The sequence below is a fragment of the Apteryx rowi genome, unplaced genomic scaffold, assembly GCF_003343035.1.
Source record: "Apteryx rowi isolate R43461 unplaced genomic scaffold, aptRow1 scaffold_214, whole genome shotgun sequence".
Lineage (NCBI taxonomy): Eukaryota > Metazoa > Chordata > Aves > Apterygiformes > Apterygidae > Apteryx > Apteryx rowi.
Window position 1 is genome coordinate 1,077,069 of NW_020448464.1, and position 16,884 is coordinate 1,093,952.

At 38.1% G+C, this 16,884-nt stretch overlaps 1 protein-coding gene across 1 annotated transcript in view; it reads right to left on the reverse strand.

The window, feature by feature from the left end:
* Positions 1–8,102, reverse strand: part of LOC112965399 (guanine nucleotide-binding protein G(q) subunit alpha) — a 126,106-nt gene extending 118,004 nt beyond the window's left edge. The window contains exon 1 of the mRNA XM_026064352.1: positions 7,777–8,102. Coding sequence (XP_025920137.1) covers positions 7,777–7,786 — 10 coding nt within the window. The 5' untranslated portion in view covers positions 7,787–8,102. The remainder of the gene's footprint in view (positions 1–7,776) is intronic.
* Positions 8,103–16,884: the final 8,782 nt, after the last annotated feature.

The window sequence follows — 16,884 nt, forward strand, 5'->3', positions numbered from 1 at the left end:
CTGCCCTCAGGCCCATTCCTCTCCTTCCATAAGCTGCCTTCTTCTTGCACCAAGGCTGAGGTGTGTTGCAGAGCTTCAGGCATTACTAGCAGTGGTTGCGTGATCCAGACATCGTGGTCAGCAGTGGACGCCAAGGCAGCAGATGCTTTAGGGTGTTGGAGATGGGATGTCAGAGATGTGGTGTACCACAACTGTCAGCTGTAGGGTACTGGCTTACCTCCAAGTGCTAACTAGGAGAGGGGTTCCCAAAGAAAGGAACAATGGAGCGGGAGCAGGACTACCTGTTATTTTGGAAGTGGGCGACTCTCTGTGTCTGAGCCTGTGTCCCTCCTCTCCACCCCCACAACCCCCTCACGAGGAGCTGCCAGCACCTGCCAGCAGCATGCACTTACTGCATAGTAAAACCTTGCCAGCTTTGCTCTCTCCCAGGAGTCGAGGCACAAGCCAGCTGCTCCACTGCTCCAGTGCTCAGCCTGAGCCAGGCAGGGCTACAGATGGGCAGGCTGCACTTTCCCCCCCTCTCTCCCCCCACCATGTAACCTCAGAGGAATCTCAACCATATATTATGGATAGGATGACCGTTTTAAAAACACATTTGTATGTATTTTAGAAAACATTTATATTTGGAATGTAGGCAACACACTGTGTCTCTTTTCCTCTGTAGGCAGCCATGGGTCTTTTCCATCTCTTTCCCTCATCTAGCTACACAAGGGGATTGACTCTGGCCTTCATAAATAACCCCCTGACCTTGCAGCCCACTTATGCCAATGAAAGTGCTGGGAGGAGAGAGAAGAGATTGCTTTTCCCCTGTGTTACTTTTTACTATTGTTATTATGCTTTGAATGAAAAGGCAATTTGCTGGCACTAGACAGAGTGCCTCTGAGCACTGGGCAAACCAGCCAAGCTTATGATTGCTATCAAGTGCTATTTATCAGGCTGCGTTGGACTGGCCTAGGCTTGCGTACGTAGGTAGCATCATACAAGCACTTCACATGTGCTGTTAGGGGCATGCCATACTGCGTGTGCCTGTGTTAGAGGGACTCAGTCCTGCTGTGATCAATCCATTTGTAATGATTTGCCAAACCCCTGAAATTATAACTGCTCTAACACAATGATCCTACACAGGATCATTGCACAGTGATGCTGACTGCACTGGGAATACTGACACGAGGTCAATGGGGAAGGTCCCTTGGCTTACAGTCAACTACATGAAGCTACATTCCACATGAATCCTGTACGTGTTCAGGGCTCAGCTGAAATGTGGCCCTAGGCTACCCAACACAGCCATAATCCAGGTTAACAAGATATCCTGCTGTCTCCCCCACAAGACAGACTGGTACTTTTAGAAAAGTACAGCACAGAGGCTTCTGCTCTCTCAGAAGATGCTTAGCCTGCTACCTGCTGGCCTGCTACCACCAGAAGACCTCTGAACTGCAGAACTAAGGGTTTCACCGATTTTCCCCTAGTAGCCAGTCACAGTGGCCCAGTATTGCCTGCAAAAATAGTTCTTCATAAACCCACGAACACAATTCTAACCGAGAAGTGAGGGGAGTATAGTGGGACATGAATCCCATGGGTTTCCCCCCACACTAATTAAAGGTCTGGGTGAACTGGTAACATAGCTGATACACATCTGCAAGATACTGCCACAGCATCACTCACTGTGAACCTGCTAACCCCAAACTGGCTGCCCACAAAGCGGGATGAGTCAGGGGTTTAAATGTCTGCTAAAAGAGGAAACTCTTTTCTGGAAGGTGCAGGAGCTCAGGCTGCATCTGCTGGAGTGCAGGAATCAAATCCTAATCATGCTTCAGCTGTGTCCATCCCCAGCTGAAAATTATGCACAACCTGCTAGTCACTACGGGCACCTAGGACAATGTAGTCCACAAGTAAGTACTAGTCCCATGAGCCCCAATTCTTCATCTTGATGGGATTAAGTCTGGCCATGACTGAAACCTAGATCAGAGAGAGGAGGTATCCTGTAAGCATCTCAGACTCTTCTACTTGCAGTTAAGTCCTGGAGCATTCAGTTCCACCAGGATAACAAGAATCACCAAGCTGTTAAGGACACACTTTTGCAGAAGACACAGAAGGCCTTACAGCAGGTCTCCAAAAGTCATTGTTTGTCATGGTGTAACCCAGGAAGCTTTTTCATAAATTCAAAGAAGTGCTAAAGAGCAGCTGCCAGCATCCACCAAGCATTGCCCCTTATACAATGGCATATAGCCATAGTGCTCATGGGGTGGATGAGCCACAAGTGGGGTGCATGCAGCACACAGGAGAAGTCTGCAGGTACCCCGAGGTGTAGATGCAGAGAGATGGGATAGCTATTCCAGTAGAGTGCACTCTTATTGGGATGCAAGTAAGTCCCTGCCAACAGATCAAGGGACTTGCTTGGGTGCATTTAACACAGGCAGTGACAGCAAAATTGAACACATGCCTAAAGTCGTCAGGCAAGTATCCGCTGCTGACACTTCAGGTTTGGTATAAAACAAAGTAATCTGATTCTTTGAAATTACAGATATTTAAGCACCCTACCTTTATTATCTTGACACAAAATTTAAACACTATTTCTGTTCCATACCAGAAGAAAACAGAAGAATCTAGAGGTAAACTCCTGGACCAGCAAAGAGCATATGCTAGAAAGCTTTGTTTTGGGGAACAGTCACTGGATTTCTGTGAAAGATGGAGCTGCAGAGTTTGTATAGCTGTCATTGTTAAAAGAAGAAGGATGATATTCAAAAGGGCAGGCTGGCCAGAGAGGTCCGAATATCATTACACTATTAAATGGGAAGAATGAAAAGAAAAACAAAGGTACAATTATTTAGCAGAAAATCAAAACAAGATTAACATTAAGCAAAGCATCAAATTAAAAAAAGGAATTCAACTGCTTGAAAAAAATGCTTCATGTGTAGATGATACACCAAAAGAATTGCTAATATAATATAATACGTAAATTTGAACAGGGAGGTATAACTGAAGCAAAGATTTACATGAGTGAAAATTCAGTGATAGACTACTTTTTGTCTAGAAGCCATTTCTAAAGCACGATATCTTTTAATGTTTTTGGTTTCAATTCTAATAGATGAAAAAATTGACACAAAATCTGGTGGGGCTCCTTAAACAACTTTAATGAAAAGGGAAGGAGGTATAGTCTCCTAGGGACATGTAACTGATGCTAAAGGTCTGAAGCAAACGACCTTGGAATTTCTGTAGTTCACAAATTATACTTTTCTAACACGAAAAAACACCACACAGAAATACATCTTGACAGATTAAGAAAAAGAACTTGTGGCAGAACTAAAGTGAAAAGTAACTTTTGGAGCTTGTGAACATGACTCAATTACATTTGCTATGTTTAAATAAAAGTCCAAAATCAGTAGTGCAAGTACTTCACGTTTCATGATAGCTACTTTAACAGAAGCTGACAGAATTATGAGTGAAAACAACTGTCTTTAAATTTAAAATGGGAAGAACTGAGAGCCATTTCAGAACATTTTACTAAACAGCTGGACAGCTACAATTCCATTAAAGACTGAAATACAAAAGCAGTAAAAACAGTCTGGCTAAGAGAGGAGGTAAGAAGTTTTAAGTATATCAAAACTTCGGGAAGTTTTAAAAATTGTGAAGCAAAGAAAAGAAAAGTCAAATGAAGAACTCTGTGGTTCCTGAGGTTTTTTTGTTTTTAAACCTCACATTTTTGTATCACAAAGTACTTAAGACAGCATTGGTCCTTTACTAGATGTACACAGCAGGACTGTTAGCATTAACACAGAAAAATCCATGCATAATTTGTAAATATTTATTTTGTTTTGAGGGAAAAAACATAGATCTTGTTTAAAATGACAATGAAGAAGTTTCTGCTGCAGCAGTCACTGAACATAAATGTTACAGAGCAGTTACTAAAGTTAGAACATTGTTCTCATCAGGTCCAGACACCTCTTATCACAGAGTTTTAGAACTGACTGAGAAGCCCTCCTGCCTTAAAAGTCTTGAAATATCACAAAGAAACCCAAAGGACAGAAAGTTGATGAGGGACAGAGAGTGCATATCAAAAGTTACTCTCTTATACAGTTAACAATTCTACTGGTTTGGTTTATAAAAGCGGCAGTTTTGAGAAACCAGATGTCTGCTAAGYAACTCATTTGGTGTCATACAACAAACCAACATGGTATACATCAAATAAACTGGAGTTGTTTAAGCAGTAAGTATTAAATCACATAGGAGAAAGTCCTCAACAGACAGCTCTGTTCCTAATGGGATCCCAAGGATATTAGGATACAGGTGAGAAACTTAAATACCTCTACCCAGGAAACAGAAGAAAAACATAAAATAATTACTGACAATACCTGTAGGTGACAGAAAGCTGAGGAATGGTATATTAAGAACAGGATATGATAATGTGAAGTAACTGGAATAGCTTGTAAACCAGGAACAGGCAAAGACTGTGCATCTGAATAAAGCTAAATCTAAGGTTAGCTATATAGAAATAGAGAAAGCAGGTTGCAAATGATAAATGAACTCACTCTGGAAAGCAACTGTTTCAAAGAATATTTTAGTTACTGTGGATAGTGATCTAAACATAACTAGCTTGATGCTATGGATAAAAAAGCTGTTGTATTCCTTGTACATATAACAATGGTGATATCTCAACTACTGGATGAGAAATTTTACTCTTTACTAGAAGTACAAAAGTATGTACCTCAGCAGTCTATTCTCATTGTCCGTGCTTCAGAAATGATGTTGAAAAGCTGGAAAGGATTCAAAAGAGCTACGAGAATGATTAAAAGATTGGTATATTCAGCCTACAGGTAAAGAGTTAGAAAATCAATTTATTTAGCTTCACAACAGATTCAAAGATGAATGAGTACCTTGGTCTCACTTCCTAAGTGTCCATGGGTCAGACATTTAACACCAGAGGTCAAAATAGATGGATCTCACAAGTGGCTAGATGCAAATCCCAGACAAATCCAAACTAAGACAGGAGACAATGTTTTACAGGGGAAAGTTAGTTTTTGTAACAACGTACCAAGAATTGTGCAAGTTCATCCATCTCTAAGAATTTTTAGCTCAAGGCTGCATGTTTTCCTCTAAAATTAATGACTTTGTCCACACATTTCTTATTTGAAGTTCAATAGCCATTGGAAAAAAAGTTATCAGTGACTCCTCTTGTCTTACAGGCTCCTGTATCTCACAAAAGCTTTTATAGAGATGAATTCATTCACCCACATAGACTCTCTAAAAGCCAACAGGAGAGGGATGTTAGCACCTTTTAACAGTGGGCCACAAGTGCAGCTACCTGTCAGCGTAGGAGATTAATCTCAGTCATTCACTTTTGAAAATCTGTTTTTTAAGTCTACCTGTAGGTTTTAAGAGAATCAACCATATACACAGAATACAATTATGCCCAGAGAAAAAAACAGATCCATAGAAGATTATTAATGCTAGAAAACAGGGTACCCCAAACCAGAGGGCATGGATCCAACCTTGTCCAGCAACTGGACCCCAAAACTCCTTACACTATCACGCTGCCAGCATGCTTAGGCAACAACAGCGACTTTGGGCATGTAACCTATAGAACATACGGAGACAAACTTGCAGAAGGAATGACTGACCCCATGCAGTTCCTTCCAGACTGAGCTAGAAACAGAGGATCTTTGACTATTTTTTTTGTTGTCTTCAGAGTTGTTAATAAATGCAATGTTCATGAAGACTATTTATTTAAACCAGGGGTAGTATGACTATTTTATTTCTTCTACTTTATCTTATCTCAAAAAATAAATTCCACAATAAACAAACATGTTAACTGACATGTTGCTTGCTTTTTGTGGAACAGGTATACATTTTGGCTAAAAATAAAACTAAATAAAATGAAAGTAAATAAATAAAAACACAAGCAAATCTGGGAGCCATGAATCCAACACAGATACACAAAACATTGAACTACTGTAATTACACCTAAACCACAGTCTGGATTAGTAGGTTGAAATACTGTTTTAAAGAAAATAAATATATGAAATAAACAAATAAACATTTGTTTTTCTTATGACTCTGGTTCTAACCACTTCCTACAGTTTGCAAGGTTTTATGTGTGCACAGAAAGCCACAGAAATGAATGGATAGGTATCAGAGAACTGCATATCACCATGCAGAAGTAGCTTGATGTCAGCTAAGCAAGACAAATAGAGCACACACTTATGCATGGAAGGTAATGGCCTGTTTCTCCAGCTACACATTATTCCAAGAAGTAACATCATTCCTGTGAGACATGAACAACTAAACTGTAATGCAAAGGCACTAAAATAAAGAAATAAATTACAGGACTTTGTAAGCTCAAGAATATACCCTACCAGCTTGATAAGTGACATATACAGTACAGTTGCGTAATTACTAAAGAAAAAAAAAGACACCCCCCCCCCCCACGTTTTTGCCTCTTTAAAACAAAAGCCATGTATCTCCTCCCGCTTCACTGGTTTTATACCATTTAATGGGAAATCCCCACAGATGAAAAAAGCACCATGTAAAACTTTAAAATATTATACTCCACATTCTACTACATGAAATTGTGCATTGACAAAAAAAAAAAAAAAAGTATATTAATAGAGTCAGCCAAAGGATTTTCTGAGAATAACAGTCAAATAAAAGCTGCGCTAACAAAACTAACATGGTGGTAGATTTTATATAAACCACAAGCACAAAAATACTATTATCCAGAGAATGCTTGTGTTAGAAATTTCTTCAAGGGAAACAACTTAAAGGCATACATACTACCTTCTCTGTCAAGTCACAAAGGCATCTGTCATTGAGAGTACAGCTGTAATTAAGCTGTTAGCAAATTCTGCACACATTGTTTATCTGGTTTTGGTTCAAAGGCTAAAATCTTCAGAGATTATCATAAATCTACTTCTTAACCCTAATTAGATGTAATAATTATTAATAGTGTATTACTCTACTGAACATCCCAACACAGAACTAAACTCCATTGAATTAGAATTGTCTTATAGACAGTAGGCAAGGATGAATGTGATTAAATAAATAAATCCCAAGAGATCAAAAACTACTCCTAACAGAGAATGTTTCTAGTTTCCTATGATCGTGGATGGTATTAACATCCAAGTTTAAAATGATCACAAGCCAACTCTTTGTAAAAATAAAATATTATGGAGGCTAACCCTTGAGTTAGAACAAACATGCTAACTATGGGTTAAAATATACAAAAATTCAGTAATTCCCAGGAAACAGTGATCTCAGTCCTATTTCTACCACATGCTCAATTTTACATTCCGATAAAAGCAAATTTATTTCTAAATTGTCTGTTTTGCCTTTCAGAAGCAGTCATCTAAGTGAAATCCGTATTTTCATGGATGAAAGTAAATGTTATTATCTCCTTCAGTTTATTTACCATTTTAACATCGAAACAAACAGAGAGCATGAGGAGACAACACAGTACAAAAATCTCACACTATTGCTTCTCAACATTCTCTGTCAGAAAAATAGAATTGTTTTATATGTAATTTCAGAGGGGGGGGGGGGAGAAAAAAAAAAAAAATCAAGCATTTTTGCATCCAGCAGTCAGGTTGCCAAGAGGTATAAAGCCTTTAAATCTAGGAAACTGCTTATTACCAAAAGCACTCTAAGTTACAGCTTGATTGAGTCTTAGGGTCCCCAAAGACAATTTCCCATCATGATTAAAAAACAAACAAACAAACAAAAAAAACACACCGAAAGCACCACCCACACAATCCTACATCAGAAGTGTTTCTCATGAGGAATTACCTGAAAACATTTTGGCATGATGTCCAATACCTTTAATTTCCTGGATGAAAACCTCACACAGAGGTTCACTTTAAAGGCGACTTGATGTATCAGGGGAATGGTAATGAGATAAAGGGACTTTGATCTCTAAATCTCTCTTTTCAATAATGGGTCAGGTCAACAGTGTTCAAAAGTCAGTCAGACAGCTGCTTGGTGGCCTGTGCTCCGAGATAAGTTAGCGATCTCTTCTTCGTTAATGATGATCAGGTGCATGAATTGTAACTGCCCTAATAAAAACTGGAAGCAACAGCAAAAACAGAGAAGATTTAAATGGCATACAGATTGCCATCCTCTTTGAAAACATTTCAAAGTGTCAGGATCGGTCTCACACACACACACACACACACACACACACACACACACACACTACAAAAAGAAGTAAAACAGAACTTAATCAGAGCTATTTAAATACATATGTAGAACCAGAAGGAATGTGTTTTATTCTTTGAGGGTTCTTCCTACAGCACAATTATACAGCATCTAAGTTTCCAGGCTACTGTTATTTCCTTTTTACAAACCAAGAAAAAAAAAAGAAAAAAGGATGATGTAGAAGTGGAAAGTATTAAAAGTATCCATATTATTTTTATCTCCTAGAAGATCAGCTGAGTTTTACTATAGTAAATTATACTTGTAACAAGTGTCTTTAAGAAAAAAAAGGGGCCTATTTTGCAAATCACCTTTGAAAGATTTTCACTACCAACAAAAATGCTGATGTCAACTCCATCTAGAAAACACACTCCAGAAGAACAAACACCAAATCATTCAAGTACCTGGATGGCAATATAGCAACCTTCTAAAGATACATGAAACATTCCTTTGTTTTTCAGCATTTAATTTTTGTTGCTAGTACTTCTCTGGTCTATGAGATGAAGTGGAACATACCCTGCTTAGTAAATCCAGTATCAGAGTAAAATAAATGTCCCATATTTGATCCTCAGTTTCCCAAGCCTGATAGGTTCCTTAAAGCACAAGGAATGATGGCATCTTTCCCAACTTCCTATGCGTTTGAGTTTTTCTGGCCTTATAAGTTAGTAGTTGCTGCTACAGAAACCTTCTGTTTGACTTTCTGGCTTACACCCATTTAACCAGAAATGTGGGTTGGAATAGCTTAGGCATTCTTTTCCAGCATTCTCTAATACAAGCAAGAGAATTAACAAAATTAAAGATTAAAGACTTAAGAGTTAAAAACTTGCTTGTGATGGGTTTATAGAACAAGGAGAAAAAAGCAACTTCCCTTAACTTACATAAATGTTCTCGCTCAGTACAAGGATTCTTGACAAAGTTTATCATGTTGCATTTGAGTTTGCAGCTGGTAGAGTAATGAACTAGCCAAGTGCCAGCAAGTGGTGCCTTGGCAGCCAGCAAGTGCACGCTCAGGTACATTGACAGCCGTACAAACACGACCAGACAACGAAGCAAGTTCTGTGCCATAAGAGCAAACCCTGCAAAATCTAAAACATTTCTTCCAGTGCAAATTTCATTATGTACCTAAACCAGCTTTCTTACACAGTACCTCAGTTTATAAAATCATGAGCAAGAAGATGATTTGTTTGGCTGAGATCACAGCTATATCTTAACTAGAACAGTAACTTCTGAACTTCAGATTCCTAAGGAAAGAGACACGACCCATCACAGAGTCTATCACATCTGACTACACGGACTCCCTACAGAATGATTACCTTGAGCTCTTATCTAGGATTTAATTTGAATTTGGCTAAACTCACGCAGAAAACTTCTGATCTATTTTTGGTGATGCTTACCAAGATTAAAGCTCTATTCTAAATTAACTTCAAAAAGAGTTAAAGATCTAACTGCACTGATCTCTTTGTAGAGGAGATGAGTTTTTAGAAAAGAAAGGAAAAACAAGGTATATTTCAAATGCTGACTACTCTTTTCACAGTGTCCCCCAAGGACAAGCAAACTCTCCTGCAGTGGACTCTTGATGACTGAGGGTGAATCCTAAAGCATTTCAACAATAACCATGGTATTTTCCTATACAAAAGGCATAGATAATTGATCTGGGCAGGACCTTGGGAAGACATTTAATCTACCTATTTGCTCTGAAATGAAGCACACTGTCCAGTCCCATTCCTAACAGATGCTTCTTTCACGTGTTGAGGAGGTCAGCTAACTCATCAGTAATCCAGTCCTGAGAAGAAAGTGCCAATACACAGCCCAGATGTGTGAAGACAGTAGTGATACAGCCTCTCCTATCTCTTCACTCATACATTCACGGTTTCCATTTTCAGGTATTTCCTGATAACCTACTGCTTTATTCACCCTGTGCACATACTATACCTCCCCTCCCCCCTACAGAAAGATAAGCTGAAAAACCACCAGGGAGCTTATCTAAGCCATGTAGTTCCTATCAGTATTTTGTTGGACGATTCTGCTCAAACAGACCAAAGGAGGAATCTTCTGTTTGGTGGGGGGGTTTTTTGTTTGGTCTTCCCCCCCCCTTTTTTTTTTTGGTTTTCTGGCATAGCCACACTACCTTCTCAAACACATAAGCAAAGAGAACAACAGTGCTCTTCTGCTGGTGACTGCAACCATGCAGGGGTTCTGCGACAAAACTCCACAGTACTGACCCAGCTCTGAACACTAAACATAGCATGCAAATTAAACAGTTTGATTATTCTATGCAATTTGTCCTTTAAAAACCCACAAAGGACAAAATCTGCAGACAATCAACCTTCAGTTTAGTTTCTGTATCAACATTACTTATTGGGGGAACAATGTGCTTTCAGAACATTTAAGATTTAATCTTTAATTTAGCTTGAAAAAACATTTGTGCTCTTCCTGGAACTTCCTCAGTAACTCCTAAAACTTTCAAAACTGTGGTGTCACTTAGATTCATGCCCCTCAATATTAATGCACCTCATTTTTTTGCACAGAGTTAACACAACACTTAAAGCCCGACGCACACTTACTTCCTTCATGCTCCGAATTCTGCATATATGGCTTCCTAATATTTCCTACATTTGTGTCCTTCCTCTGTTTTTCTATTGCTTTCTTGCTCTTGGTTCTTGCCAGTCAGACTTTTTTTTTATAAGTAGAGCAAATAAAAGGTGAATGTTGAAAAACTTCCCATAAATTTATTAGTAACAGCTGTTCATACATAGTGGTGTTCAAGTGTGAGAAAAGATCAGTCCTGAGTGTCATTCCATTTAGCAGGGCAAGAAAAAAAATGCTCAGTGTTTATAGTATTCTGTTACTGCAACAAAGTTAATTACCATTAATCACACAACTACCTTATAATGCTATTTCACACCTTCCTGGGATTAATTTTGCACAGATTGGCATATTACTTCAAAAGAAATCCTTTCCCTTATGAAATTGCCATTGTCATTTTATACCAACAAAAAATAATTTGAAGGAGCTGAAAAAGCAGAATTACTATTTCTTAACATTGCCGCATACACCCGGATGTCCCTTCTCAAGGGATTCCTCTATTCATCATATACTTTTCCCTCCTCTAATAATTCAATATTGCATTCTTTAATGTGAGGTAAAATTTGGGGTCCCTTGTTTTTTTGACACATGAATAAAATTAATTTAGTCAGAATTCTTTGACTATTCAGGCTCTAAACTAATTCACATTAACTTCAGTGGCAGCAGATCACTTCTATAAAGAAGGAAAACCAAAACCAAAACAAAAAATCCATTGTGAGGGCCGAAAACAAAATATTCCTTAGTGATGGTCGGTGGTATCGCACTGATATTAAGATCATGAATCATATTTTCTCAAAAACAGTCACTTATATATAAAGACATATACCCACACATGCTGGAATATAGCAAAGTGTCTCACATCTAGAATTAAATTATATATACTTAGAAGCGGCTTCTCCAGAGTAAGAGATACTTACTAGTACAGCTACAACAGACATCTGGATGTATATTAAGTATTTGTTTATTTCCTAATTGTAAATGTATGCTATATTAATTGCTTAAAAATATTTAAAAGTGTTCAAGTGTGAGTATAAGGATGGATAATAAGTCATATAATAAGAAAAGGTTACAATTCTGTTTCAAAATAGTAAGTTTTCTGATTTAATGAAGAACAAAGAAAATAGTCAATTAGAACATACTCCCCAGTATCAGCATTTTTAACTTTGTGCACACAGCTGAAAGACATCGTATCTATCTACTTATATAAGTAGAGGAGACTGACTATTTCCATAGGTATTTCAGAACACAGCAGGGAAAGATTAAACCAAATAACAAAACCGGACAGTAAAAAACACCAAAATTTTACAGAGGACTTGGGCACAGATGCAGACCTGAAATTGATTTTAACTCCTCGTTTAACCTATTCTTAACAACATTCAGCATTTTTGCATCAGTGATTTTCATGCTGAACATATTTTTAATCAATAGTAGATATGTAAGTGTCTCATGGTTTATCATCATCCTTATTTTGCAGTTAAGGAAACTGAGACAAAGAGCTGCAAAGCAGCCTATCAAAAATACACAGGAGCAGAATACATCTATGTCATTTTCTCATCAAGCACAGTTAAGGACTTCATTACAGAAAAACAGGTATCCTAACATACTCAAAGGTGCACCTGAACCTTTATGCTAAATGATACTCTTTTGAAGATAAAACCACTGAAATGGATACAATAGGAAGCCTTTGATCACTACACTAGCTTACCTTACATTACATTTGCACGTATCGTACACACTTTTCCAAACAATTTTGAAAGGATTTGGCTGTAACAGAAACTGCTGTCTGAGATCTATGGTTTTCAAGACCAATAAAGCTAACAGACAGTATGTATATTTAATATTCAATATTTCTGTTATTTGGCTTGTCCTGTTTGGCTAGTCAAATTTGTACATCTCAAAAATTAGTCTCTAAACAGCTTAGTAACTACAGTAAACATCCAGTGAAAAAAAACAAATAAATAATGTGTGTCCAAAGCTGCAAGAGCTGGTCAATGTATATATAAGCAGGAAATTCATTTATGTACAACTTCTCAGAATTCTCATTTCAAGACACACATCTGAACAATAATATACCAGCAGAGATTTACTGCAGTATCTTCTGTGAGAAACTGCCACTCTGCCCGTTTCTATTTTAATAAACCACATGCAGCAGTTAAATTACATTAAGAACAAGGAAGCGTGCTTGTTTCTCTCGTTGATGAAAAAGTTATATAAAATCAGTGTAATCCATTGTTGGCTTAATGCGCCCACTTCCTCTTCAAATTTCTAAAGAAAATCCAAGCCTTTGATAATTCACCGAGTTTTGCATGTGAATCTTTAATTCAGCTGACACAGTATAGGAAAATAAATGCACATATATCCTGTAGGTTTACTGGGTATTCACCCTAGATTCAAAAAGTGTCTTTCTCATGAAGACTGGCTGCAATTCCCACTCATTCAAATGGCTTATCTTCCACCCATTTCCTTTGGTAACATATAGAGAATGAAAGGACACTCATATCTGACACCTCGCTTCACTGACACATCTGCTATCTCTAACGTAAAGAGCACTCACCCCTTAAGAACCATGTCTGCGCATGCCATGATACCAGCAAGCACGATGCAAAACAGCGACCACACTGTCAGGCTCTCCAGTACTTGATTTGGCCAAGGTTTACAGATATATTGATATAGCTAGCCAGCTAGCGAGATACAGCTAGTTTATTTTCTTAGGTACTCACAGCACTTCCTGCTGAGAAAATACTGTATAATATAAATATATTCCCACGTACAGGTAGAGTGCATCCAGTGGTGACGTTTTATGGCTACAATCTGTCAGTGAGGCCCAAAACTGCTTTCTGAGACTAGGCAAAATTTCCACTGATGACAATCAAAATGATATACATAGAACAGCTAGAGCACATGGTTCTTACTACTTAAAAAGCAATAATGTACACAGAGGTTTAAAACACAAGCACACAATACTGTACATTTTGTCTGGCATATAACAATAAAAGAACATTTTAAAAACACCTCTTTTTTCCTAATGAAAAATAATACAAGTGTTTTTACAGCTAACAGCAAACAATGGATGGATATTAACAACTTTAAGCTCTGGAGAACAATCATAGAGTTTTTACAAAGTGTTCAGCAGTAATGAAATCCAGAAGAATTTGGAAAATACATGAGATTAAAACCAAATTCAGTGGAAGACTGAATTTGTTCCAAAGTGCCTTAAACATTACAGCCAAATTTTGCTAGCAGAACTACTAGTATGTCTTTGTAACACATTTCAGTGCATATTTCTGAGTTCTGGCTTTTTAGAATTACAATAGTTAACACCCCCCCCCCCCAAAAAAATGTTGCTTAATTTTTAGAACTGATCAGAACAGGACCCCAAAAGTGGTATTTTACTATCTAATCACAGAGAGGGTTTATTTTTAAGATAATCTTTAAAAATAATCTTACAATGCAATGCAAGTTTTCCAGAAAAGACTTATAACATTTTAAATTCTTTGATCACATAAAGAATAAAAAGATATCATTATTAATACACATTACAGTGTGTGTCACACAGTAAACACTTCCTACAGAACTGGGAAAAATACTATTTCATTTTGCAAGGAAGCACTATAATTTCCACAAATTATAGGGAAAAAAATTCTCTTTTCTGACCTGGGAATGGCTTTTTTTTTTTCTTTTATTTTTTAATATTTGCTCCATTTGTATGTATGTCTAAGTTTTAAATAAGAAATAAAATCTGGCATAGACACGCCCATTTGTTCCTTAAAACCTTTCAACTTAAAACCTTTTACTTTATACTTGCAACAAGTTCAAGGAGCCCGCATGGTCAACTAACATGTCTCAGCTTAAGCTGTGCCGCTACTCTGCTTATGATCAAAAGAATATACCTTAAGTCCCATGTTCAAAAGCCTTTAACCCACTTAGGCTTGTAAATCCCACAACACTTTCCAAAGTGGGACTGAGAATTGGGCACTTTTGAAAAGTCTGCCTAACGTTTACACAAAACAAAATTAAGTAATACTACTACTTTAAACTTTGAGAGGGAAATATATGTAATGGAGCACTAACTTGAAGTCTAGTCAATTAAAAAACAAACAAACAAAAAACCCCCAGCATTTCACCAAGCTGAGACATTATTTGTCTTCCCAGTCTCACCATTTTTAGTGACTATGTTCCTATTGTTAAAATGGTTTGTCTGTCTATAACCATACAAATGACCCACAGAAACAACACAGGCTTAAGGACTAAACAGCTGACTATGCTTGGGAAGGGGGGGGGAGGGGAGGAAAGTGCTGTCAGATATCTAAAATAAACCTACTAATAAAACCAAAAAGTTTTCCTCAAAATTTGTTTATAAATCAAAACTTAAATCTCTACCCAACCCCACAATTTCAACAGTGGTTCACCACTATACTGCATTTTACAAGATGAGATCATTAAGTGTTAATCCAAACAGCTGTACATGCACAAACACTTTCAGTCAAATACATGACTGAGATTGACAAACTACAATATGAAAAATGTGTACACAACAACAATTTCTATAGTGGTTTCACTACACAAACACAGACATGCTATTAAGCATGAAGCAGAACATTTATCTATCTTGGTTTCAAGTACATCATGCTTACACCTTCATAAGTATAGTAACACTCTTGGTTTATGCTGATATAAATATATGCAAAAAAACTTTCATACAGGCAATCAGCGAGTTTTCTCCAAAGATCTCTAATTGATGGCTTCTTCTCTATTGTCCCTGAAGTCAAAACATTTCATTTGGTCTGAAGTAATGTGACAATCAGACCCCAATACTTATCCATACACTTAATGTTGCCAGTGGGTGGATCTTGGAAAGCAATGCGAGTTCTGCATTACTGATCACAGAAATGAACCTCCGAATTCCTTCTCTGGGTGGTATGTATGGGCATCACTCACTAAATTTCACATATATTTTTTTTAAAACTCAGAAGAAATCTCTAGTATTACTGCAAGAAAATGAGAAAAACGCAGAAACGATTTGGACCTGAATAATAAGTCAAAAATGCCAACTGCCTCTTCTGAAGCAGATGTATATAATTAAGTAATTACACTTAAGCATTTATGAAATTAAGCAAATGCAAGCTATATATCCCCTATTTTATCTTCTTTTTAGATCCTGAAACAGTCACAACATGTGCTTCCACCAACCAAAATCAGGGCAAAATGAGACAGAATGTTATCCCTGGTAGCGTATCCGTCTCCATCACTCCTTTTTCACACCAGTGAAGAATCCCAACACCTTTCACCACATACTGAAGACAAACTGTATTATTTAAAGTCAAAAAYAACACATTCACAAAACAAGCATTCAACCAAATTCTGACTTTTCCTTCCAACTCTCCTTACCTCATGGAAAAGGCAGTTTATTCCCCAATATAAAACCGCTACTTTCGTATACATGACACGAGACAAAAATCCTTGGCATAAACAGCTTGTGTTCGCTTGGACCATCCCTGCTCATCCCCGCTCCAGACACTGGTGCAGACATATTTCAAGGCCCGTGAGTCCGAGGCACGAGCTGTATTGCCACAGGAACTGCACAGCAGAGCAGACCACATCCGATACGGACAAACACATTTTAACTCAAAAGGCTTATTTTAGCACGAGCCAAATTCCTATTAGATAAACACTGCCTTTGCACACTCGCAGTTCCAAAATAGCAGCCTCCGTTTTAATTAGGGAGAAACGGTGCAGCAAGTCGCATTTCCTGGCCGGTGGGTGGATTCCTAGAGGTATTAAAGACCCTGTCATCCTACAGCACACTTCAGGCTACTCTTCGGCTTCCTGCGTGCATCTGGGGCTTTATGCTTTCTTATTCCTTTTGTTTTTAAAAATCGGTGCACAATCTGAGCATAACCCCCTTATCCCAGTCTACCTCACGAAATAAAAAGGTCATCATAATAATAATAAYAATAAAAAGCAACCAGCGAGCCGACAGCCTCTCCAGGGCTCGGGGAACAATGCAGATACTAAAGCGTGTCACCATCAAACCGCAAAGCGACCCCCCCCGCCGGCCCCTTCGGTAATCCACCGCCTTCCCACCCCTCCGCGGCACCCGCCGCGCCCCGCGGCCCC